Source organism: Penicillium alfredii (genome assembly GCF_028826965.1).
Source record: "Penicillium alfredii strain IBT 34128 chromosome Unknown utg000004l_segment0_segment0, whole genome shotgun sequence".
In the NCBI taxonomy this organism is placed as follows: domain Eukaryota; kingdom Fungi; phylum Ascomycota; class Eurotiomycetes; order Eurotiales; family Aspergillaceae; genus Penicillium; species Penicillium alfredii.
The window spans coordinates 2,823,614-2,847,048 of record NW_026622701.1 but is presented as its reverse complement, the minus strand read 5'-3'; the positions used below and the strand labels follow the sequence as shown (position 1 = coordinate 2,847,048).

At 52.3% G+C, this 23,435-nt stretch overlaps 7 protein-coding genes across 7 annotated transcripts; 4 read left to right on the top strand and 3 right to left on the bottom strand.

The window, feature by feature from the left end:
- Positions 1-1,176: 1,176 nt before the first annotated feature.
- On the top strand, positions 1,177-5,143 carry NUU61_002713 (M protein repeat protein; the record flags this gene model as incomplete). The annotated part of the gene is made up of 3 exons (XM_056653295.1): positions 1,177-4,740; positions 4,854-4,924; positions 4,996-5,143. 3 exons carry the CDS (start codon positions 1,177-1,179, stop codon positions 5,141-5,143), a joined length of 3,783 nt encoding a protein of 1,260 aa, XP_056514362.1.
- A 4,229-nt stretch (positions 5,144-9,372) lies between these two features.
- On the bottom strand, positions 9,373-11,754 carry NUU61_002712 (mitochondrial intermediate peptidase; the record flags this gene model as incomplete). The annotated part of the gene is made up of 1 exon (XM_056653294.1): positions 9,373-11,754. One exon carries the CDS (start codon positions 11,752-11,754, stop codon positions 9,373-9,375), a length of 2,382 nt encoding a protein of 793 aa, XP_056514361.1.
- A 240-nt stretch (positions 11,755-11,994) lies between these two features.
- Positions 11,995-12,896, top strand: NUU61_002711 (MICOS complex subunit MIC26/MIC27; the record flags this gene model as incomplete). The annotated part of the gene is made up of 3 exons (XM_056653293.1): positions 11,995-12,021; positions 12,089-12,181; positions 12,270-12,896. 3 exons carry the CDS (start codon positions 11,995-11,997, stop codon positions 12,894-12,896), a joined length of 747 nt encoding a protein of 248 aa, XP_056514360.1.
- A 251-nt stretch (positions 12,897-13,147) lies between these two features.
- Positions 13,148-14,342, bottom strand: NUU61_002710 (uncharacterized protein; the record flags this gene model as incomplete). The annotated part of the gene is made up of 3 exons (XM_056653292.1): positions 13,148-13,963; positions 14,030-14,113; positions 14,169-14,342. The coding sequence occupies 3 exons, from the start codon at positions 14,340-14,342 to the stop codon at positions 13,148-13,150; spliced, it is 1,074 nt and encodes a 357-aa protein (XP_056514359.1).
- Positions 14,343-14,499: 157 nt separating this feature from the next.
- NUU61_002709 (RNA methyltransferase) lies at positions 14,500-15,396 on the top strand (the record flags this gene model as incomplete). Its single annotated transcript, XM_056653291.1, has 4 exons — positions 14,500-14,573; positions 14,621-14,719; positions 14,793-15,085; positions 15,152-15,396. The coding sequence occupies 4 exons, from the start codon at positions 14,500-14,502 to the stop codon at positions 15,394-15,396; spliced, it is 711 nt and encodes a 236-aa protein (XP_056514358.1).
- A 418-nt stretch (positions 15,397-15,814) lies between these two features.
- NUU61_002708 (DUF3591 domain-containing protein) lies at positions 15,815-19,153 on the top strand (the record flags this gene model as incomplete). Its single annotated transcript, XM_056653290.1, has 1 exon — positions 15,815-19,153. One exon carries the CDS (start codon positions 15,815-15,817, stop codon positions 19,151-19,153), a length of 3,339 nt encoding a protein of 1,112 aa, XP_056514357.1.
- A 737-nt stretch (positions 19,154-19,890) lies between these two features.
- On the bottom strand, positions 19,891-23,003 carry NUU61_002707 (serine/threonine-protein kinase; the record flags this gene model as incomplete). Its single annotated transcript, XM_056653289.1, has 4 exons — positions 19,891-20,646; positions 20,704-20,766; positions 20,823-22,702; positions 22,760-23,003. 4 exons carry the CDS (start codon positions 23,001-23,003, stop codon positions 19,891-19,893), a joined length of 2,943 nt encoding a protein of 980 aa, XP_056514356.1.
- Positions 23,004-23,435: the final 432 nt, after the last annotated feature.

Sequence of the window (23,435 nt, the reverse complement as noted above, 5' to 3'; positions counted from 1 at the left end):
TTACTTCTTTCTGGCGATCACGGTGGCTCCGACGGCATTATACCCTTTTTCTCGACGCTGGGCACTTTCTTTGACTTGGATGTGGCAGGTTTCTTGTGGTTCGCGGCAGCCGAACCATGGATGCGCTTGTTTTGGTGGACGCGGGTTCGGTGATCCTCTGAAGCTGCAAAGAACTTAAGAGGGTTCGTTCCATGGCATTACATTTCATGTAGATCATACAAGGCAATATTTTGAGCCCAACCGATCAAGTTTGAGTCCTGATTGACTCGGCCAAATGCATTCTTTTTGTGTCGTTGTGTAGTTGTGTAGTTTTATAGTTTTTGTAGTATACGGGACAGGGACAGCACACCAAAAACAAGATTATATGCACCATCGAAGAACCTCGGGTACCAACATTCTTTTGAAAAAAGAAAAAATAAATAAACGAACAAGATAGGTTTCTCCAGCCTCTATCCAAGCTGGTCAGACAGGGTGTTAGACACGTTCTACACCCCGTGGGCCATGGAGCAGCGACGATCTCCCCCTCCACGACACCGCTTTCTCTTTTTCCTTCCTCCTTTTCTCTTCGGCTCCCCTCTGCTTTGCCGCGGTTCTTTCCCTCTGCTTTTCCCTCTTTATTTTTCTGCTTCTTCTATTTTATAATTCCCTCCGACGGTGCAAATTGTTGGGTGAGCTTCGACGCCTCGACGTCTCCGTGTTCAAGCCCCTGAAGCTCTCCTGCAGCTCTACGCGACGCGTGAGTACAACCCCGGTTCTCCGCTCAATACTTCATAGACAAAAGAACATTTCCCATCTCCCAAGAGACATTGCTGTGGCATCTGTGTAATCCAATTGGTCGTCTCTGCCATGCTTGCAGTTGGATTGTCTCATGCGTGCAGGAGACTGCCGTAGCTTGCCGCGCGTTGGCACTTTGTCGCATCGAGCTCCCACCACGGAGTCAATGGATTGGCATAAAGCAGCTGTTCATGCACTCGATACTGTTGCTCGCTTTCAAGGGTTGCAATTTGGACTTGCAATATCATGCGCGAACCTCATATATTTGACCGGCGGAACGCTAATGGATTTTTTCCCCTCCCAGGCCCCTTTTCTATACACCTCATTTGCCTATACTTTGCCCTATAGTCAGCACTCGGTGTTTCTCTCCCTGGCCGCATACATTAATTGGACTTGATCAGCATGGCATCCACTGAGGAACCTGTCCCTGTCCCTGCTGACATCCCCGCCGATGATGTCGAAAACGCGCCCCCGGCAACTCCGGTGGAGTCAACCGTGCTCTCCGGTAGTGAAGACGTCGCCAGGTCCAGCCCGGAGGCTTCGAAGGAAAATGTAAAGACCTCTCCTTCCAAGACTAGCCCCGGCGCTACTACGACCTCCAAGCGGCCAGGATCGGGGACGGCAACTGCGAAACGGCCCACGTCTTCGTCGACTACGTCCAAGACCCCGGCCTCCTCAACCACACGTAGCACGACTAGTTCCAGCACGCTGAGCAAGCCTCCCACGCGCCCGACAACTACATCGGCTACGCGGAAGCCTTTGAGCACCTCGACTACTTCGTCTCATCGGTCCCGGGCCTCCGTCAGCAGCTCCGCGGACGAGAAGCGATCCTTGGCAAGCTCCGGGGATGAGAAGCGTGGAATTTCGAGCACGGCCAAACGCATGTCGATGGCGGGAACGACTTCCACTCGCGCCCCGTTGAAGTCGGCGTCTACGCTTGACCGGAGATCAAGTGTGGCCGGTTCCGCCACCGAGAAAAAGACGACCCCTACCACTACTTCCCGCGCCACAACGTCCACCACCAGGCCGGTGAGCAAGCCAACTTTGTCGGCGACGCCCGCTAGCCGAACGACTACGTCCACCACTAGCCGGACTGCCACTCGGCCGACGTCAACCACCTCTGCTGCCAGGCCTTCTACCGCGTCTGCATCGGATCCGAAAAAGCGATTGAGCACTCTCGGTGCTTCTTCAGCTGCGCGCAGTGCGGAGGGTTCAGAAAAGTTGCAATCCCTCCAGACGAAGCTCTCGGAGAGCGAGGAAACCATTTCCAACCTCAAGGCCGAGCTGGAGACTGTCACTGAGAAGCTTGGCCAAGTTTCTGTGTCTGGCGGGGATTCGGCCAAAGATGGCACTCCCAGTGAAACCATCCGCGCGGAGCACGCCGCTGAGATCGAGAACTTGACCGCTTCTCATACAGAGGAGCTCCAGTCCCTGCAGGCCCGACTGGAGGAGGCCGAGGCTCAGCGGAAAGAGCTGGAAGAAAAGTCCAACAAAGACCTCGAGGACGCCAAACAGTCTGCCGTGGCCCAAGGAGACGACAAGACGGCGGCGGTGCTCGACAAACTCAAGGAATCGCACAGGGTCGAGCTGGAAGCCCTCGAGAAGGAACTGTCGGAGCACAAAACCGCTGCAGCTTCTTTCCAGGAACATATCAACGCCTTGAAGACGGAGCTTGAATCTCAAAAGTCTGGTCTGGAAGAGGAAAAGGACACTGCCGTGAACAATATTGAACGAGAGCTGAAGGGACGTGACCAAGTAATTGAGAATCTCAACACGGAGATGACCAAGTTGAATGCTTCCAAGGAGCAAGCCGTTCAAGCGGCCGAGGAATCTGCGAGGCAGTCCGTTTCTGGGCTTGAGGAGAAGATCACATCCCTGGAGGCAAAACTGGCGGAGGCTGAATCTGCCACCCAGCAAAGCTCCGAGCAAACCACCACATCCCTCGCGGATAAGGACCAGGAGATCGTCGACCTTAAACAGGCCGCCGAGAAACTGCAAAGCGAGCTTCAGGAAGCACGCGACGCCGCCGCAAATGACCTGGATGGCAAGGTCAAGGATCTCCAGTCTGCTCATGAAATCGCCATTGCCAACCTTAAGGGGGAGCACGATGCTGCTTTGAGCTCCCTTTCGACCTCGCATGCAGAGGAGCTTACTATCGCCAAGGCCGCGGCGGAATCCACGGGGACGGAACATTCTCAGCAGCTTCAAGAGCTTCGTGATGCACTGGATGCATCCAAGGCCACTGCCCAGAAAGGCCAGGATGACGCTCTTGCCGAATTGAAAGCAGCACACGAAGCAGAATTGAAGTCCCTGCAGGAGAAGCTTGATGCCTCGGAAAAGTCTCTTGGCGAATCTCGCCAGGCCCTAGATGAGGGCCATGCTTCCGCGCAGGAGGTGGCTATTCAGGAGATCGAGGCCCTCCGCCAGAAGGTCGAATTCCTTGAGTCACAGTTGTCCACTGGCACTGGAGAAATCAAGGCCCTTCAAGAGGAAGTGCGCAGCAAGCAGGCCGAGGCCGAGGCACTGCACCACAGTTTGAGAAATGTCGAGGATATCTCCAAATCCAAGGATGTCGAGCAAGATGGCAAACTGAAGGCGTTGGAGGACAAGGCTGCGGAAGCGACTCGTCTCCTTGAAGAACACACAGCTCAGGCAGTCGGTGTCTCAGAGAAGCATAAGCAATCCCTGGAGGCGTTAAAGGCCGAGCATGCCGCCGAGTTGGAGAAGGTCAAGGCCGATGCTTCAGGCTCTCACGAAAGCGCATTGGGCGACCTTCAGCTGAAGCACGACGAGCTTGTCGCCAAGATCCAGGAACTGGAGTCCGGCCACGCAACTCGCGTTGAGGCCCTTGAGGCTGAATTGAAGTCGACCTTGGAGCGTCATTCCGGTGAAATCGCCGGTCACCATGAATCTCGTGAGAAGGAAACCGCCGAACTTCAACAACAGTTTGGGGAAGTCAAAGCAAAGCTGCAAGCTGACCTCGAAGCTTTACAAGCTTCCACCAAGGCCGATGCAGAGCTTCACGAGAAGGCTATCTCGGAACTCCAAAATGAGTTTGAGCAAACAAAGGCCAAGTTGCAGACTGAGCTCGAGGCCTCCCAGGCCTCCAAGGCGGCCGATGCTGATGCCGAGCACGGAAAGGCGATCGAGGAATTGCTCACACTTCAAGAAACCAAGCTGTCTGGGCTGAGGGATGAGCTGGAGGCGTCGAACAAAGCCAAGCTTGACGACTTGCAGAAAGCCCACGATGCTGCCCTCGCCACGGTTAATGAGGAGCTCGCCCAGGCGAAGTCAGCCGTTCAGGATACCTCTGTTCTCGATGCCTTGAAGGCAATGATTGCAGAGCTTGAGCAAAAATTGGCCGACTCCGAGAAGGCCCACGCCGCCGTCCAAGAATCTGCCACGACAGCTTCGCGGGACCTCGAGGAAAAGCACGGTTCTGAGCTGTCAAAGATCCAGTCCGAACACGGCGAGCTTTCGGAGAAGCACCAGGCGGCCCTCGCTCAGGTTGAAGAGCTTCAAAAATCAGTCACTGCCTCTGGCAACAACAAATCGGAACTCGAGTCTATTATGAGGCAACTTTCGGAGTCTCGGGAAGAAATTGAGGCGCTGAAAACCAAGAACACCAACACCAGTGAGGAACTAGAGAATTTTCGAATCCAGAAAAAGACAATCGAAGAGAAATTGGCCGCTGGTGAGCGGGACTTGAACGACCAGATCGACAAGAACATGTCGCTCCTCAACCAACTTGGTGATGTCGACTCGGCAGTTTCCGCCAGTCGTAAACGGGTTCGCGAGCTCGAGGCTGAGCTGGCGGTTTTGAAGGCCGACAACGAGCAAAAGAGCAGTTCATCTGGCTTGGACGCCAGCCGTTGGGCGACGGCCGATGAGGAAAGCGAGAAAGCTGAAGATGGAGGTCCAGCCGCAACGGAAGGTGAGGACCTTGGTTCATCCATTGAGGGAACGGTGGGAGATCCCCGTTTAAAATCTTCCTACTCCTCAGACCTCCCTGCTTTTCACCCATTCACATGAACTTCAATGTACAATTCCTTCAGACAGAAACTGATCGGTTTCCGTAGATGGCCAGCATTCATCAACAGCTTAAGAACCTCCAAGGAGTCAACGATGAATGGTTCCAAGAGCATCACAGGTGAGTTCTAGATCACTGTGGCTTAGGTGGAAGAAAAGCACACAAGTATACTAATCCATGTTGCGTTCCAGACTCATTGGTGAACTTGCCAACCTCTCACGACGAGCCACTCCCGATCCTCGCAGCCTCTCATCGACTCCCCATCCCGAGACCACGGCATCAGCCCACGGATCGGAAAGTGGCCACAGCCGCTCTGACGAGGTGCCCGCCGCCCATTAAAGCCATTTATAGTTGCAGCGAATATCAACCTCTCCCTGCGCCAGCTATTTGATAGCCGGTGCAGCATGATTCTCCTTTGTCGGATCCTGTTTCACTCGCTTTTTGTTGTATTGTCATTCTACTGTATGTAATAAGACCCAGGATACCCTGTTTTTTACTCGGTCGGGATTTTCCGGCCTTTCATGTTTAATACCGTTTACTTTTTTGCCTTTCATACAATTATACGAGTTTCCGATTTTTGAAGCCACCAGCCCGATGTAGACACTCGAGAGAACAGTAAACGCTTAGCTGGAGGACTCCAGTATATACCTAATTTCGACGCAGGTAAGGCTTATGATTTTATCCCTCAGAAATGCGCGATTTTCTTTTCGAAATCAGAGATTTCATTTAAGATGAGGGTGATATGACATACATAGGGAGGGAAGAGTTACACGCGCTTCAAATCCCAGGAATCCTGCCAAGCATCCTACATAAATACCCTACAATAGAGTATAAACGTGATGAGTCATGATAATCCTCAAAAGAATACGAATCATGAGCATAAATCCTGTCTGACAACCGATTGTCACAAGTGATGGGGGTGATCTAAGTTATGCAGACCTGGGGCTAAATGAAACCATGCCGTTGCTGTGATTGTAGCAAGAGAAATAATCCAAGAAGCTGAGAAGGAGAAAAAAAAAGGGGGAAGAATAAAAGGCTACACTATACTACACTGAACTTACTGGACGGAGCAAATTATAAGGCTAGTTCATGAGTAACTACAGTAGACCAAAGCAACAAGAAGCTTTTAAGGATTTGCATTTGCGGCTTGGTTATCAGAACTTTCTCCAGGACTCGGCCTCCTCCTGGTTCTTTTCTTTGGTTGGTTTCTTCTCGTTCGGCGGTTCTGGTTCACTCAGAAGATAAGCCCTCGTCCGAGTTTTCTATGGAATTAACGAAACGGGCTTGGTTTATATAAGAATCGGCACGGGCTGTCCAAACCGCATATTTGACTTGGTTATATCTTTGGCTCCTTTTTTGATTGATTTTTCTGTTCGTATTTGTTTTATTATATATATATTTTTCTTTCACTTTGATTCTCCCTTGTTGCAAGACCATTCGGAGATCATTCTAGGAGTGCAATCGAGACCTCTGCCTGGTACATTAAGTCCCCTACAAATGATAACCCTTCCCGTTGCAAAGCCACGGGGTGGATATGTTAACTCATTTGTGAAGAAAAAAAAAAGACAGGAATCGAACAATCTCAGCAGGAAATAACCCAGCTAGAGATACGCGGATTCTCATGGAGCTGGCAAGTGAAAAAGGGGCAAGAAGATCGTCAGAGATTGCAATCAACCGGGGCATTACCTCGACGATTTGGGGGACGCGCAGCAACCGGATTATTATAGCCTGGGAGATCCGGCCCTAAAAAAATGGATGACTCCAGAAGACCGTGCCGTGTCCAGATACATCTCTCTGCTTGAGGCCGCCGGCGACGACCTGGCGACGTTCCCACCGAATACGAGAACGGTTCGACAACTCGGATTAACGCCCGATCAGTCTGAAAGGAGAGCCATGGGAGTCAATCCCCCGCTTCCGGATCTGCTTGGGTTTGGTTCGGCCTCAGATGCCACTGTGATTCTGACACGGGGGCTGCTCAATGGTGATTCCGATCGCATAGCTGCTTTTGCCCATGCTCTAGCAATTATCTGGAGACAGGCACGCTTCCGTCAGCGCCGTGGAGGGGGAGGGATAATAAAGGTGCCTTTGATGACGATTATGATAAAGCTTGACAGCGAGGAGGGGGAGAAAGGCGCGAGAGATGCAGTCGCATCTATGAGAGGCAGCCAGAGTGCATGAAACATGTTCCAGTATGGAACTGATGCGTATTCCGGTTCGTTGACCATCCCGGAGACTGAGGCTATCTCTTTCTTTCTTCGGGAGAAGTTGAGATTTGAGAAAAACAGTTTTGAAGAATACATGTATGACAAACTCGGGGTCGGTGCAATCAAGATAAACCCGAGGAAAGCAATGATGATTGCGGAATTGGAGGCCTCGTGTGGTGACGCGAACAATCGAATGCACCTCCCTGATACGATTCTTTAAAACGGGGAGGTGCATTGCAAGGGAGGAAAGAAGTGAATATTCGTATTTTAGGAGTATGAGGACATGTTGTCTTATTTTGGCCTTGTTGGTGTCTATGTGATATGAGTTTTCCGTGATGGTACGTTGAGCATTCCTTATCTGAATCATTAGCTATTATTCAATCCGATAGCTCTTCCGCAGCCCCTGGATCTTCCAAAACCACGACTGGATTGCCCCCAGACTCTTTACTGCTTAACCCTTTTGCGTTCTTGTTGGGCTCGGTGTCTCTCCATCCAGACAGAAGGGCCGAGGATCTGTGGAGGTGGCCGAGGCGAGGTACATGCTGAGTATGTGCCGTCTGCACCGGGGTCTAGTATCGTAGGATTATTTTTATCGGAATCTGCCAACTCTGAAACTAAGCTAGCCCTCTCTTCTGTATGGCTATTTCTCGAGGCAGACTCTTGCGATGCGTTGTCAATAGAACTGGTAGCTGATGATACCGATTCCGAACTGGCGAAAACATTGGCTGTAGACATTGACCGTGTCCATATTGAATGTGATTGTGCTTTGCATTCACATGGGTTCAAATTTATCGAGTTGCCTTGGTATCCGTCGATTCCACTTGTGGCAGGCTCTTCCACGTCCACCTGAGTGTCTCGATCGAAGCACATCCTCATATCGAACATTCGCTTTGGTCTTTGAGGCCCAGTCAGGGTGAAATCTTGACAGTATGCATTATAGGACTCATAAAGGCAGGTTTGCTGTTGCGGTGCAACTGCAGCTGGTTTCGCGGCTTCAACGTCCTCTTGGACTGACTCAAACGTCGTCCTATTTTTGTTGCTTTCCTTCTCCACACTGGCACCCTTGCTGAAAAGGGATGGGTTTTTGAGGTCTGAAGTTGTTATAGTGTTTAGGTCATGCAGATTTTTCTCACTCAAGTTACTCCCTTGAGGTGTCTGCTGCAGTGATGCTCGCGAGATCCTTTTTGAGACCCATCTTGTCAACTGTGACGCGGTCTTTTGTCGGCGTAGTCGATGTGCTGGTCGCTCTAGGGAGTATTTTGCTGTAGAGGAAGAATTGCTGGAGGTAAAAGATGCACTGTCATTGATGATCAGGATATCGGGCATCTTCGATAAAAAGTTGCCTGAAGTCAGGTGGAGTAGATACTCTTAAGATATATCCTGCTCCAAGGAGTACGTAGCACAGTCGCTCCTTTGTTCCTTTTTCAGGTGAAAGAATACATATTTGGATTCAAGACAGACTCAGAAGTGAAAATAAAAATGCTGGGGTCCCTATTGAAATAGCAGGTGGTCTACCACAACAGAGGGGCAGCAAAAATTAGGGCTTCGAGAGTCAGGCGACAGGTCTCTCTCTTATGTATACCGGCACCCATGCAACAACAATAGCCTTGGAAGAGATCAGAGGTACAACTAAGACACAGCATCAAGTGTAATACGGCCTTCTCCTCAGACAAAGGACATGTGCTCTGCCCAGACACACAAGTACCACGAACGGTTGCCCACTTGGCCGTTGGTAGCTGAGGGCGTACCACCGCAGCAAGCCACATGCACGATGCAACTTCGAGTACGTAAGAGGCACTGCTATTGGATGGTGTGCCACATAAAGGACTCTAGAAGGGGGTTAGATATCTCTAGGGGACTGTCAATATATTTTCTCTACCGGCTCTAGTAGGTGAGGTCGAAGAACAATACATAATGGGCTCTTGAATTAGAAATTCATATAGAACCCTAGGTAGAGTGCTCTCTTTCATGTCTGATTCAATCGTGAACCGCTAAGACAGGGTCGAAGGGAAGATGAGACATCGAGGTCACCTTCCATCCGCCATGGATGGAGGCGTCCCTAGGAGTTAGCTAGCCTGAGACATTCTGTCCACAGCGCGGAGGCACAATTTTGTCCATTGATTGGTCCTAAAGGATTTTATATTTCCTTAGCTTATGAGTATTTCTGACATTTCAAGGAATACATGATTGCTAGACTACGCTTGTTGTAAATTGATTGCAAAAGAGCAAGAAGGGGTATTATTAGTCAAATCATCGATACATGGATTCACGTCAACTTACCACTCAGAAAAAAAAAAAAAAAAAAGAAAAGAAAAGAAAAGGTATAGAAACATGATATTGCAGTAAAATTACAGACATGACACCTCATCCAGACACTCCATCTCGGCCTAAGCCCCAGCGGCCAACCTCGCGCATGGCTTCATCGCCTCCCTCGACCAGACGCCCGTCTGCATTCGATGGGTTATCGTTGCCCAGCACACCGGCAACACATTGCCAGCCATTTCGGCCACCACCCCAGCGGAGAACTTCATTCTTGTATCGCTCACCGGCGGCGCGATCAACAGCTGCGTTGCCAGACTGAAAAACGTCCTGCCAAAGCTTGTTGGCGATGGCGCGGTCGAAAATGTAGCTGTAGTATGTGGCACCGTATCCATAGAGATGACCGAAGAAGCCTTGCCACGAGGTGCGAGGCCGAACATCGTCTGGGTCCGGCAGACTGGAATGTCGAGAGAAGACTCGGTGGTAGATATCCGTGGTATCAATACCATTTGCCAGAGCGTTGGCAGGGATTGAGTGGTAGGCCTGGTCGACAAGAGCCATCAGGATCTGGGCCTCGTTCTCCACGGCCCCATAGATAGAACCGTGTGCAGTTCGGTCCAGCGCCATGCTACACATCATTTCATGAGACAGGGGCTCGTCCGTCTTCCAGTGACGTGCGTATAGAGCAAGCACCTCTGGCGCAGTTGCAAAGCTTTCCATCAGCACTGAAGGGAGTTCGGCAAAGTCGGTGGCACACCGAGTCCCAGAGATTGACTGCAGAGGCGTCTGCCCGAGGATAGAATGGACGGCATGGCCCATTTCGTGGAACAGAGTGCGCACGCTGTGCTCACTCAGAAGAGTGGGCCGGTCTGTGCCATCCGCTCGAGGCTCCTGGAAGTCACAGACGAGGGCAATGGTGGGCAACTGTCGCAGAGTTTTCGTGTGCGGGTCCATCGCTGTCGCCATACCATCATTCGGGTGAGCAGACTGGTTCATCGACGCGCACTCGGCGATCTCTTCTGCCGAGATCTCCCGAGAGCAGCGCAGCGTAAAGTGGGCTGGGTTCGGGTGTTTACTGGGCCGGGTGAAAAGGTCACAGTAAACGACTGCAATGTGCTGTTCTGATTCGTCCACCACATCCAGGCGACGAACGTCCGGATGCCATGTCTCGCCCAGTGATGTTTCTTGTGGGACGAGACGCACACCGTAGAGACGATCAAAAAGCCGCGAGAGACCTTGGATAACCGTACCGAGAGAAAAAAACTCAGGAATGGCACTCAGTTGCCGAGACCGGCGAGATTGCGAATACTCCATGACTCGTTTGTGCACATAATAGGCGTGGTCCCACGGCTGAAGCGACGAGCTTCCTTTCATCTGCTGAAGTTGCAATAGCTCTTCACGTACAGGTCCTTGGTTGCTTGACACAAGCGATGTCAAAAAGTTTGAGACTGCTTCGGGAGTCTTGGCCATCTTGTCGCTGAGGGCCATGTTGGCGAAACTACTGTAGCCCGAAAGTTGCGCGAGCTCGGCCCTCTTCATCAAGAGTCTCTCAAGCCGGTGTATTTGACGTGTGCTGGATGTCCGAGTCGCAAGATAGACCTCCTTGCGCACCGCTTCATCACGGACAGACCGTAGTGCAAGCCGAGGAATGATACCCATAGTGGGTACTGGCGCTTTGTTGTTCCATCTTTTGATCTGTCTGACCACAAGGGGATCCATGCCTTGAAGATTGTTGGCGCTAAAAACAACCTGGGACCTGGCCGGCTCCGCGCCATTCATGAAGTCGGAGCCAATCTGGCTCACGTCATTGGAAAGGTTCACGAATCGCTGTCTCTCCGCGGGCGGCATATGAATCGCAGAGTTGGAAAAGTCCTTGATCAAAATCTGGGCCACGATCATTTCCCCTTCGGTCCAATGTGATGTTACTTCGGGATTGGCCATGGCCGTGTTGAGTTGGTCATGAAGCCCGGTGGTTGTATTAAGGACGTTCATATATTCAAACATAAGAGCGTACGCCTGCGTCGCTGCTTCCTGAAGCTGAGGATCTGGGTGAATCGTGCGAATGAAATCTGACAGATCGATAACGCGACACAGGAGGTCGCTGAGCCGGTCCAAATTCCGGGCCATTGCCCTGTATTCTTCCAGTGTTGACGCCTGCAGCACCTTGGCCACGACCGCCTGGCATTTCTGAAGCGACACACTGGCAAATGCCCTAAAACCATCGGGACTGGTCAGGTATTGGTTCTGGACTAATCCGGCGCGCTTGGGAGCTGTCGCGGTCCGCTGAGAGAAGTCTCTCCAGAATGGCTGGGAGTCGAACACGCGGCGCAAAGTTTCATCGTCGGATTTCTTCTGCGGCGCGCTATTGTTTGCGGGGACGTATTCGAAGGGCGTTCGAGGAGCAGAAGATGCAGCGCTTTCGAATGCCCGGAATTGCAGTTGGAGACATTTGTGGCAAGTCCAGGGCCGCCGCAACGGGCGGAGCATATCTGAGGATGAATGAGACCAGGAAGCAAAACCGTCAAGAAAAGCCGACCCAATAACGAACAATTAAAAATCACAAAGAACCGCCCATATAGAAACAAAAGGTATATTGGAGCACCAAAGCTGAGGACGGGCGATGACGGAGTTTTCTTGGGGTTCCGCCGAGCCGAAGAATTCCCGTCTTGGCCTCGACACGACTTTGCTTCCTCACCTCTCCCCTTCCTCTCCCCCACACACCCCAACATGTCCTTCCGGCCGATGTTGCAGCAGGTATGTGCTTGTTCTGCTGTTCAATTGCAGGATGATCGTTCAATTCCCGGTGCTGACTGATGTCTAGCGGGCTGTGGCTCCGATCGCAGCCACCCTCCTCGCGGGAGGCATGGCCCTGTACCCCAAGCAGACGGCCTTTGCGGAAGAGCCCCGAGACCTTGTATGACCAATTCGTCCCATGATCCCATGGATACAGCAAAGCTGCCCCAGTTGTATTTCTCTGACACACGACTGCTATCCCGATATAGAGGAAACCCATCTATGACGACTTCCCAACCGACATCCCCGAACCCTCCCAACCCGCTTCCCCGACTCCCGAGCCGATCTCTCTGCCGTCGACGCCATTGGCACCTTCTTCGCCGACCCCTACAGAAATCCTGACCGCCCAGGTCCGACAAGCCCGGCTCGTCTTGTACTCGAACTCCCTTGCCGCAGAGAACAGCTTCAACGCCTTCCTGTCCCGGGCCCTGCACATCGAAAACGCCTTCACCAACACCGTGGCCTCCCTCGCACCCTCGGCCGAATCTGGTGAGCGTCTGCTCCCCGGAGGTGTGTACGTTGCTGTGGCTGCCATGGCTGGCTCGATCGTCTCGCGCAACCGCGGTATTTTCCTCCGCACTGCCTCACCGCTCGCGTTCGGCACGGTGGCCGCTTGGAGCCTTCTGCCTGTCACTATGCGGAATGTCTCTGACCTGGCGTGGGAGTACGAGAAGAAGGTGCCGGCTGTCGCGGAGAAGCACCTGGCTATTCGGGAACGGGCGGAGCACATCTGGTACACTGGTATCGCGCACAGTGGTATGGCTCGCCAGATGATGGAAGAGAAGATCGGTGACACCCGGAAGAAGCTTGAGGAGCTGGTGAGCAAGGGCCATTAGAAGTGACTTGTTTTGATGTCTACCACTTGGACGACAGTCGGACTTTCATCTGTTGCATATGTACGTTTAGAACTCGTAGATCCGAAGACATAACCCGGACCAGTTCCTTTGTTTGCCAGAGCCAGTTCCAACCCTAGGACCAACCAACTATGTGCGAATTACAGTACAAGGGAAACGGCTTAAAGACACTGCAAGTGGTATAATGGAACTCGTGATACTCTACAAAATAAGCCTTGACAACAATCAATTCCTCATCCTTGGGCTGTCGCCCCCTCTGTTGCTTCGGTTGCAGGTCCCGGACTCCCCTCATCGGATGGTGAAACCCCCAGTTTGGGCGGCGGGGGCAAAGGAGTGCCCTTCCGCGAGGGAGCATAGTCCTGCTCTCGACTCTTCTGCTCGCCCTCAGCAAAGTATTCGTCAAAGGCTCGGTGAGGCGAGACGCCAGCATTCCGAGGTTTCCCTCCACGACGGCCCGCTGGTGATTTACCCTCTGGGGACGGGGAAATCCCTGTCTGTGGAGGAGCAAGAGGTGGCGGCGATGCCATGTTGGCAGGGACCAAAAAGTTCCCTGACGGCGCTCCCATATATGGAACAGCAGTTGTAGGCGCCCCGGCCGGCGCATATGTCCCGTCATCGCGGGTTTCAAAGACAACCTCGCCAGGTCCTTCCACTTCCTCTCCAAGGCCAACAGGTAGCCGGTGCAGCGCACCGTATCCCAATTCGGCGCCGACTGCACCCGCGCCGCCCCATCCTCTCGTCGGGATAAGTTCCACCTCACGCACTACATCGAACTCGCTGTTGTAGACCCAAAGTACCAAAGTCCGGTCCAAATGGTCCTCTACCAATTCCCCGAGTGCCGATTCCCCGCGTAACGTCCCGCTCGGAGTGCCGATGATATAATCTGAGTGAGGAAGCAGGCCCGCACGATATGCCGGGCTCAGCGGGGAGGGAATCGACAGGACGTGCCAGATATGCTGAGTGGAGGTGAGGGGTGCCAACTGCAGCGCAAGGCCGAGCGACGTACTTCCTGCCGGTACAGGAACGGCAACTGTATGGGTTCTTTGGCCCTATGTATTGGAGTTCAAAATTAGCTCTTGGCCTCGCAATGGCTGATCGTGTAGCCTTTCTCATACCTTTGCGCTCCATATTTCGAGGGTCAGGCTTGACCCGGCGCAATTGCGGACTTCTGTCACGAAGAGATTGGGGTCTGGGTCTTCCTATGGGCAGAGGTTAGAGCAAATTCAGACTTAGAAGTATCTCTGCGCAACTCACAATCATATGGCCATTAATTCCCACGATAAAGTCGAACCACGGCTCCAGCGGCAGCTCAGGGTCCTTGTTGCGGAGGACCTGAAACCCAAAGGCGTTGTCGCTGGGCCCATTTCGAGGCTGTTGGTCCGGCTCCCCATCCAACCGGCCAATAAAGCGATTCAATGCGCCAAACATTGTGTCAGCCGATATTCAGTGAAGCCAAACGAAGTTGAAGGTGGCGTGGTGTTGATGAGTAGAGCTGGCCGGATGGGGATGCAAACGGGACAAACACCCGTTTATCGGTTATCGCGCGCATCTCGATGAACCCAGTCTGCTCTGCTTTCAATGCGCCATGGCCGATGAGGAAGCGCCTCCTGAGGTGCATCACTACAACAGTCTCCAGGAGGTCCCCTGGGATATCCAGAAGTAAGGCACTTACTCTCGGGAATCAACCAGTGCTAACCTGCCACTAGCTACTGGGCCCAGCGCTACCGGATTTTCTCCAAGTATGACGATGGGGTCTGGTTGACGGACGATGCGTGGTTTGGGGTTACTCCAGAGCCGGTAGCCGAGTATGTGAAAATTCTCTCTCTCCTGTTCTCACTTACGCTGGTAGATATCAAATTAACCTGTGCAATTTTCTAGTCAAATCGCAAAACATATCGCCGATGGAGCGCCCGCCGAGCGCAGCATTCTGGTTGACGCTTTTGCCGGAGCTGGGGGTAATACAATTGCATTTGCTAAGACGGGGAAATGGAAGCGCATCTACGCGATTGAGAAGGATCCAGCCGTGCTCCAATGTGCCAAGCACAATGCGAAGATCTACGGTGTCGAGAACAAGATCAGTTGGTTCGAGGGTAACTGTTTCGAGATCTTGAAGAACCAGCTCAGTGCTTTGGCTCCTTACAGCATTATATTTGCGAGTCCTCCGTGGGGCGGTATGTTGTTTTTCCCCCCTTATGATTTCCAGATCGTCCGAGGACATGACTGATCTAAATAATCAGGCCCTGGGTACCGCTCCGACACAGTGTTCAACCTCAGCACCATGGAGCCATATTCCCTCGCAACATTATATCGCGAATACTCTGCATTCAGTAAACACATGGTTCTATACCTCCCCCGAACCTCAAATGTCAAGCAACTGGCGAAGTTGGTCCCGGACGAGCAACCGGCGACGGTGATGCACTACTGCATGGAAGGGGCCAGCAAGGCTCTGTGTATCTTTTACGGCAACTTTAATGTCTCATGATTGTTCCCTTGTTCTATTATCACATAAAAGCAAATGTAACGAGCTATTGAAAACGCCCAAGTTGGACCTCGTTTCTGCCTCAGTAAAGCTGATTTCCTGATCGGGTTAGCGCGGTTCGGGGGCAACCTTGGAACTTGGAACCCGCACGACTCAAGTCTCATCTCTCTGTCTCGCTCTCCGCCATCCCACCCCTCGACTCTCTTTTCTTTGTGCTTTCTACGATTTCGTCGCCACGCCCCTTTTCTAGCCATCGATAGAAGTACCATCTCATCCCATGAGCGCATCCTAATACCGTGTCGTCGCCTGTCTGGCCAGCGCCCACGCCTTTCAGAACACCCTTTTTCGCAGGCCCTAAGGCGTTGTCCTACCATATTCGTGATCCACGCCCGTGATTTCCGCCCGTGTTTCTTCGCTGAAGATGCCTCACGCGACACAGAACCCAGCCCTCGAGGGCGAGGAGGATGCGGACTTTGATAATGTGATGCGCCAACTGAATAACTACGAAAGTGGCCCAAACTTGGACTTTTTGTCGCGCGACTTGGATGTAGGCGAGAAGGCGGACGATGCGATCGACTATGAAGATTTCGAGGATGACGATCTGCCCGAGGAGGAGCTGGCGTCAGCACCAGGCCTGCTTCCACCGGAGGACTCGACTCAGGATCCTTTCGCGAACCTTGGTGCTGAAGAAGCAGATTCTTTCCCGACTGGCGATGATATTTTTGGGGGTCCGGAAAATGGACTCCAAGCTCCAGAGGACAATCTTGATGATCTCTTCGGTGAAGGGCCGCTCTCGCCGCCCCCTGCTGGACAGGTGGACCACACAAAAGATCTCTTCGAAGATGACGAACCGCCGTTGACGAGTGAACCGGTTGAGCTACCGCCGATCCCACCGGCGCCTGAATCACAACCCCAGCCGATGGTAGTGGAAGAGGAAAATGATTTTCCGGACGATGACAGTGTGATTTCCGAAGAGATGGACCCGGTGACCCTCCGTGCATGGAAGCTTCAGCAATCCCTGTTCGCCATGTCCGGGGTCGGGATGGATAATCCACCGGCACCACCTGAGAATCACGAAGAACTTCTTCAGTCTCTGTTCCCAACCTTTGATCGCAACACTCTTCCACGTTGGCTTGAGCTCATTCCGCACAAAAAGGCGTTCTATCTGGGCAAGCAACCCTTGAAACCCCCCAAGCCTGTTCTACCCACAAAGGTCAACATCGAACTGGCACCTGATCAAGAACGAGTCTTCCGAACGGGTCAACCCAATAAGCGAACTCTTGATCAGGATTCTCTGGGCCTAGTGATGATCACCGAGGCAGCTCAGGAGGAAGAGGAGCCTAGCGAAGATTTTGAAGTGGGAGACATGGATGTGGACGAAGTACTGCCAGGGGGGTTCACCATACAGGATCTTCGAACCATTTGTGCAGACTGGGACATTCACGATGAAGTCACACCCACACACGAGGCGAAACCACCAGCGCAGACCGAGGGTGGACTATTCGAGGAAGATGAGGCTGATTGGCTTATCGATGCCACTCACCCTGCGAAGAAGCGCAAGACCGGCCCGACTGCCATGGATGTTATTGCGCTGTCTCATCTTGATATCCCTCTTCTGGACGACCCCGAGCAAGTTGCCATGCAACACGCAAAGAAGGTCACTATTGACATGAATGACCCCAACATCCTCGTCGACGAATTGAGACCAGATGCGGTTGCTCACAAGCCGAAGCACGCGGCCCCTCGCACCCGGGATGAAGTCGACCTGAACCTCACACGCCGACTCACGCAGCGATACAATATCTCAAACGATTCAGCTTATGACATGCTTAAACAAAATCACCAAAATAAGATTCGGAGCACTCTTGGCAATGTGACTCTGGAGCATGCGCTGCCCGCCCTGCGCTTGCAGTGGCCTTACTACAAAACGGAGTTGGCTAAGGCTGAAGCTAGATCTTTTCACCGACCAGCTATGGCTTTCCGCCCTGGGCAAACCTCCTGGTTCAAGAATACTTCCCTTCTCAAACGCAAGCATCAAAGGGGCAAAGACGCCAAGACTGTTTACGACTCCACCAAGGCGTTGTCCCTGTCAGATAACTCAAATGTTCTGCTGGTGGAGTATTCGGAAGAAGTCCCTATGTCCCTTGCCAATTTTGGGATGTGCAACCGGTTCATCAATTACTACCGGCGGAAGAGCATGGAGGACCCCACTCGTCCCAAGGCGGAGATTGGGGAAACAGTCGTCTTGCTGCCTCAAGACAAAAGCCCATTCTCTATTTTTGGTCATGTGGATCCGGGTGAGATTACACCTGCAATCTCCAATTCTATGTACCGAGCACCGCTGTACCCACATCAGTCCAAACAAACCGATTTTCTTGTGGTGCGCAGCAGCACTGGCTCTGGAGGCAGCAGCTATTATCTGCGCAACATTGAGAACCTCTTTGTGGCTGGACAGCAATTTCCCTCGGTCGACATCCCCGGGCCGCATTCACGGAAGGTCACCACGGTCGCCAAGAATCGTATGAAGATGCTGGTATACCGCTTGCTCAAAAAGAGTCCCGACGAGCGATTGTCAATCAGCGATGTGACAGCCCATATCCCCAACACTACGGATATGCAGAATCGGCAAAAGGTCAAGGACTTTCTCCAGCACGACAAGGATACCAAGTACTGGAAGCCCCTTGATCCTGTCCTGCCAGACCAAGACACTATTCGATCCTGGGTGCAACCTGAAGATGTGTGTCTTCTAGAATCGATGCAAATTGGCCAGCAACATCTGCACGACACAGGTTTTGGAAATGATGCTGAGACTGGTGGTGATAACGAGGAAGACGAGGAGAGCGAGAGCTTCGAGCAGCAGATGGCCCCTTGGAAAGCCACTCGCAACTTTTTGCTGGCTTCCCAGGGCAAGGCTATGTTGAAGCTTCATGGCGAGGGTGATCCAACCGGTCGCGGTGAAGGTTTTAACTTCATCAAAACGTCCATGAAGGGCGGGTTCAAAGCCATTGGTGAAAGTGTGGAAGACAAATTGGATGCACAACGGCTCAAGGAGCTCGGCGGACACAGTTACAACGTCGCACGTCAACAGAAATCCTACGAGACGTCCATCCGTCGGATCTGGGACGCCCAGAAAGCCAGCTTGTCTTCTACGATTGAACACTCGGACCAGGAAAGCGATGTCGACCAGGAAGAGGAAGAGGTATTTAACAAACCTACACCACGGTCCGAGGCACCCACACCGGGCCCGAGCCGTCGCGATGACGAGTCAGCCAGTCAGTTCAGCCGAATGAGTTTTTCGAGCCAACGCGGCAAGGCCCTGCGCATCACCCGCCAGGTCAAGGACCCCAGTGGCGAAATTGTACCAAAGGAACAGATCATTCGGGATCCGCGGGTGATCAGACACTACATGCAGCACCGCCACCGCACGGCAGCCCTCACTACCAAGCTGGAGTCCCTCCAGCCCACCGGCGATCCGGAGGTGGACGCGCGCAACCGCAAGCTGATCGAGAACGAACTGAGCCGACTGAATCGCAACAAGGAACGCCGCTTCGCCCGCGAGAAGCAGAAGGGCATCTCGCGTGCTCCCGGCGACTCTCCCGCAGACGGCAAGCCCGCGGGCACACAGCGCAAGTGTGCCAACTGTGGCCAAGTGGGCCACATCAAGACCAACAAGAAGCTGTGTCCCTTGCTCAACGGGACCATGAAGCCCGAGGACCATGTCACCGACTCTGCCTTCTCCATGAGCGCTCCGGTCCTCTAGCTTGGGAATCGCTGCCACTGTCATGTCTTCTTTCGGATGGTCTTTTTTTTCTCGCAACATTTCTCTTCATTTGATACCCTCTCTTAATGCATGCATTCCTCCGTCCAATTTGAATACTCAATTTTTGCCACGGCGCTGGTCTGGGTACAGTCTTTTTTCTCGTCTCTTATCAAATTGATGTGAGGTTTATTTTTGGCATTTATTGGTTTCGGCACTGGAGCAGATCACTATGTGTCAACTACCCACCGCTTGGTATCTCTGTTCATGTACATTATAATACCCTGTTCTCATCAGCAAGACTGGAATGACAATCACATCGATGGAGCCGAGTATGAGTCTACGTAGGGAACGTCTATGTGTATGGAGCATACTATCATGCTATCGGCATTCCTAACCAGGTAACTAACGTGAGTTTGCTGGCTATGGAAATTATCTCCCTCTTTTCTTTCATACTGCAACTTCATACTACGACGATCAAAATTAACATGTCAAAGACAGGATTGATATGTGATATCGTTATTAAGAATAGCTACACGAGAAAGAGGGTAGGGCATTCCGACAGCAGTCGGAAGAGGATTGGGGACCGCCTCAATGGGGCAGAGGTCTCCCGACGAGACAAAGAAGGTTTGTGTATGAATAGGGTGGTTCGAATGAGAGATGGTATCCTCGGAGGGACAAGACTCGACTGTTCTCTTCCAAGTCAAGACATCGGCTGGCGTTTCCTTCCAGCAACGCTCTCACGGTGCATACAGATCAACCAGCTGACCGCGGGCAAATGGCTGGCGTCCACGCTCAGCGGTAAGTGCCATGACAGCGCCCTTTGGGCGACGATAGGTATATCCCAAAAAGGCGCCCTTCTTGCGCATTTCCAAGACTGTCTTGCCCATGTCCTTATCACGCAGAATTTTGTCTCGCGGCCTTTTCTTCTCTTGCTCCTTTTGCTTCTGCGCAGCTGCTTTTTGCGCCTCTGCTGCGGCTTTGGGATCTGTGGAGGGCACAACCGGCTCAGGGGACACATTGGGTGCTGGGCCAGGTTCCTGAGGCTCGGAAGTTGCAGGATTATGCTCCTCGTTAGCATCTTCCGCGTCCTCTCCCGGCTCGCTTTCTTCCGAGGGTTGGTCGAGGTTTCCGACAGCCTTCCAATCATCAAAATATCGGGTGTCTTCCCAGCTCTTGACTCTCGGGATGAGTGGCGGCTGCATCAAGTGGAGGTCGTTCCACGGAATGCCTCTGAAGAAAGGATGGGCTTTGATGTCTGTTGCGTCGTTGGGGTACACATAGTAGCTGGGGACGTCCCTGTACCGCGGATCCATGGAGTACAAAAATTGGATTGGAATTGGTCGAGCACCCAAGATATCGTTGGCCTGGTACTGTTGTGAGCACAGGCGAAACTCGCGCTCTTGCAGGATCCGGGTGATCAGGTCTTTGGCTTCTGGTGATATCAGTTTATCTGATGGCTTTGCTTTCGGGAATTGCAAGGCTCGAACATGATGCTTAAGTCGTGGTTATTAGAAGACAATCCCAAGGCGGGCTCGGAGAGTGGTACTTACCAGAATCCTGATCTTAGTATCCCGTCGGTTTTCACAGGCGAAAGGAGTAAAGCCATACAGGCACTGCAAGGTCTGTTCTTAGAGATACTTCATCCAAAAAGACAGGCTCTGGCACTCACCTCGTACAAAATGATCCCCAAACTCCACCAGTCGCATCGCCCGTCATATATCTCACCACGAATGACTTCAGGCGCCATGTATTGGCTGGTTCCCACAACACTTTTTGCAAATCGCCGCCTCTCCTTACTGTCACGCCAACTTAGAAGAGACGGCAACGGTACATGGGGATGCTGAGATACGTTAAGGCCGTCGGGTGTGGGCTCTTTCTGATTCTTTGCAGCTTCCTTTTGATCCGTAGAATCCCCCTGCACATCGATGCCGAGTCTTTCCAGAAGGGAATAACGATGATTGTTGTAGTACACTTGATCATGAGACCAATGCCCATTGAAGGCAAGACCAAAATCGGAAATCTTCAAGTGCCCCGACGCCGAGATGAGGAAGTTGTCCGGCTTGATATCGCGGTGGATCCAGCATAGTCGATGGGCCTCCTCGATGCAAAGGACCATTTCAGCGACGTAAAATCTCGCCCAGTCTTCACGCAGAATATCACGGCGAATCAACAGTCCGAGGAAGTCTCCGCCCACCATGTAGTCCATGACGAGATAAAGATGGTTGGCATCCTGGAAGCTGGTAATCAAAGGGACGATCCAGCGGGACTTTTCTGACGCAACCAGGAAGTCTCTCTCGGCTCGAATGTGGCCTTCTTGACAGTTTCGGATCATATTTGATTTTCGAATGGCCTTCATTGCGTAGACTTCCTTCCTTTCCCCGGACATCAGCTTGCGTCGACTGCTCCTATTCCCCTCCATGGCTGACCTCAGAAGGCTGAGATGTCTTGCCCTACCACTGGGACTATCCCTGTCCAAGAGCATGAATTCATCCTCATCAAGCTCCATATCTCCACTTCCCTTTTCTCGGACCAAACGCACCACGCCAAAGCTGCCTTTCCCCAGAACTTTGATAACTTCAAATCCCGCCAGTGAAACTGCATCCTCACTCCGAGAGCAGCATCTGTTGGTCTTGAGGACACGGCACCGACGCAGGTGTTCGTTTTCTTGCAAGGCCCAGTTCTGCCGGGCAACCGCCTGTTCCTCAGGGGTGAGTTGAAACGCATAGATGTGTTGCTCCAACTCGTGTTGGCGCAGCAGACGGGGGTCTACATTCTGAAAAATCGAGTTGAAGTAGAGTTCCAAGAACACCTTCGCCGTGGATGCTGCTTCTACCGTCAAGATAGATGGAGAAATGGCACGGTTTGGGTCCGGCACGAGGCTCGCCTCTTTGTCAGGCTGAGACCGGGAAGACCATTCAATGGCTGGTGATAGTGGTCCGGCTATGGGTTCATATTTGGTCGTAGAAGGAGATGGTTCTCCAGATGTCACAGGCGTCGGGGGTGTCGACCGTCCACCGATGGGAGAACTGCCGCTGCTTGGTATCGTTGAAGGATCCGAGCTGTCATCCGTGCCGTCCACCTGCTTGTTCAGACTGGCGAGTACAGGAGAGTCGATGACAAGAACGCTCGGTCTCGAGCGCAAGTGCGCCCGACGGATGACTGTGGGGTGGCCGAAGGTCAAGGAGATTCTTTGCGAAAAGCGATCGACAAATCCTGGATTCTGCAGAGTCTGGAATTCTTCTGCAGGCGTACTCTTTACGTCGTCGCTATTCTCGACGTGTTTCTGTTCATGTTGCCGATCCTCCTCTGAGTTTTCTTCCTGCTGTGTTATGGGTTCCGGACTTGCCAAGGGTTCAGGTAGAATATGCACATCTTCCGGCTGTAAGTACTCAGAGCATGTCGCCACTGGAGGTTCATCATTCGGGGGTGAAGAGCCGGTGATAAATACAAGGCGGCCATCTTCTGCGCCAGGAGATGATGCATCTGGGGAGATGTCGGGACTGGGGGCACTCTCACAGGACACAGACTCGGTGTTTGATCCTTTGTTTCCTACATGGAGGTCAGTTTGAATATCCAGAAGCAACCCCAAATGAAGGAATAGCGTACTGTTGGAAAAGCTTCGCAAGCCGAATAAAAATAGGACCTTGGAGCGACTGCGGTTCAAACGAACCCTGAGTCGGTCTCTACTCTCTTCGGGGATAGCAATGGGATCAGATGCCGGGCTGTCAGATGCTGCCGAATTTTTCGGCGATGTATTGACTTTGTTGGAGAACACGACGGGTTTTGCTGGAATCCAAAGACCAAACAGACTCCGTCGGCGTCTCTGTTTCGGTTCAAAAAATGCAGGCATCGTCCAACGGGTCGCTAAACAATCAAGGGAATGGATGTAAGCTGTAGCTGGAGTGAGAATTTGAATGCTTTGCGAGCCCGTTAACGATAAAGAATGGTGCGCTTGGAAATCGACGTGGTTGGGATCGCATGATGGATGACTTGTGAGGGTGTTCTCAGAGAATCAGACAACCAGCAGAGGCAGGCGCCATGGAGGTTGAGACTTTTGGCTGCCGACAAAAAGGGAATCGGATCATCATCGACACGGAAATGAAGCAACAAAAGAGTATCTAGTGTCTAGTATCTAGTATATTGACTGTCCAAGCCCTAACTTGCCAATGAGAACTAAAAAAAGCCATGGCGCCTTGGCCCTGCACCATCGATGATCGGCACAGCCTCCTCTCTGCACCGACACGACAACGATGCGCGTTGATGCGAATTCCTGGCGATATCT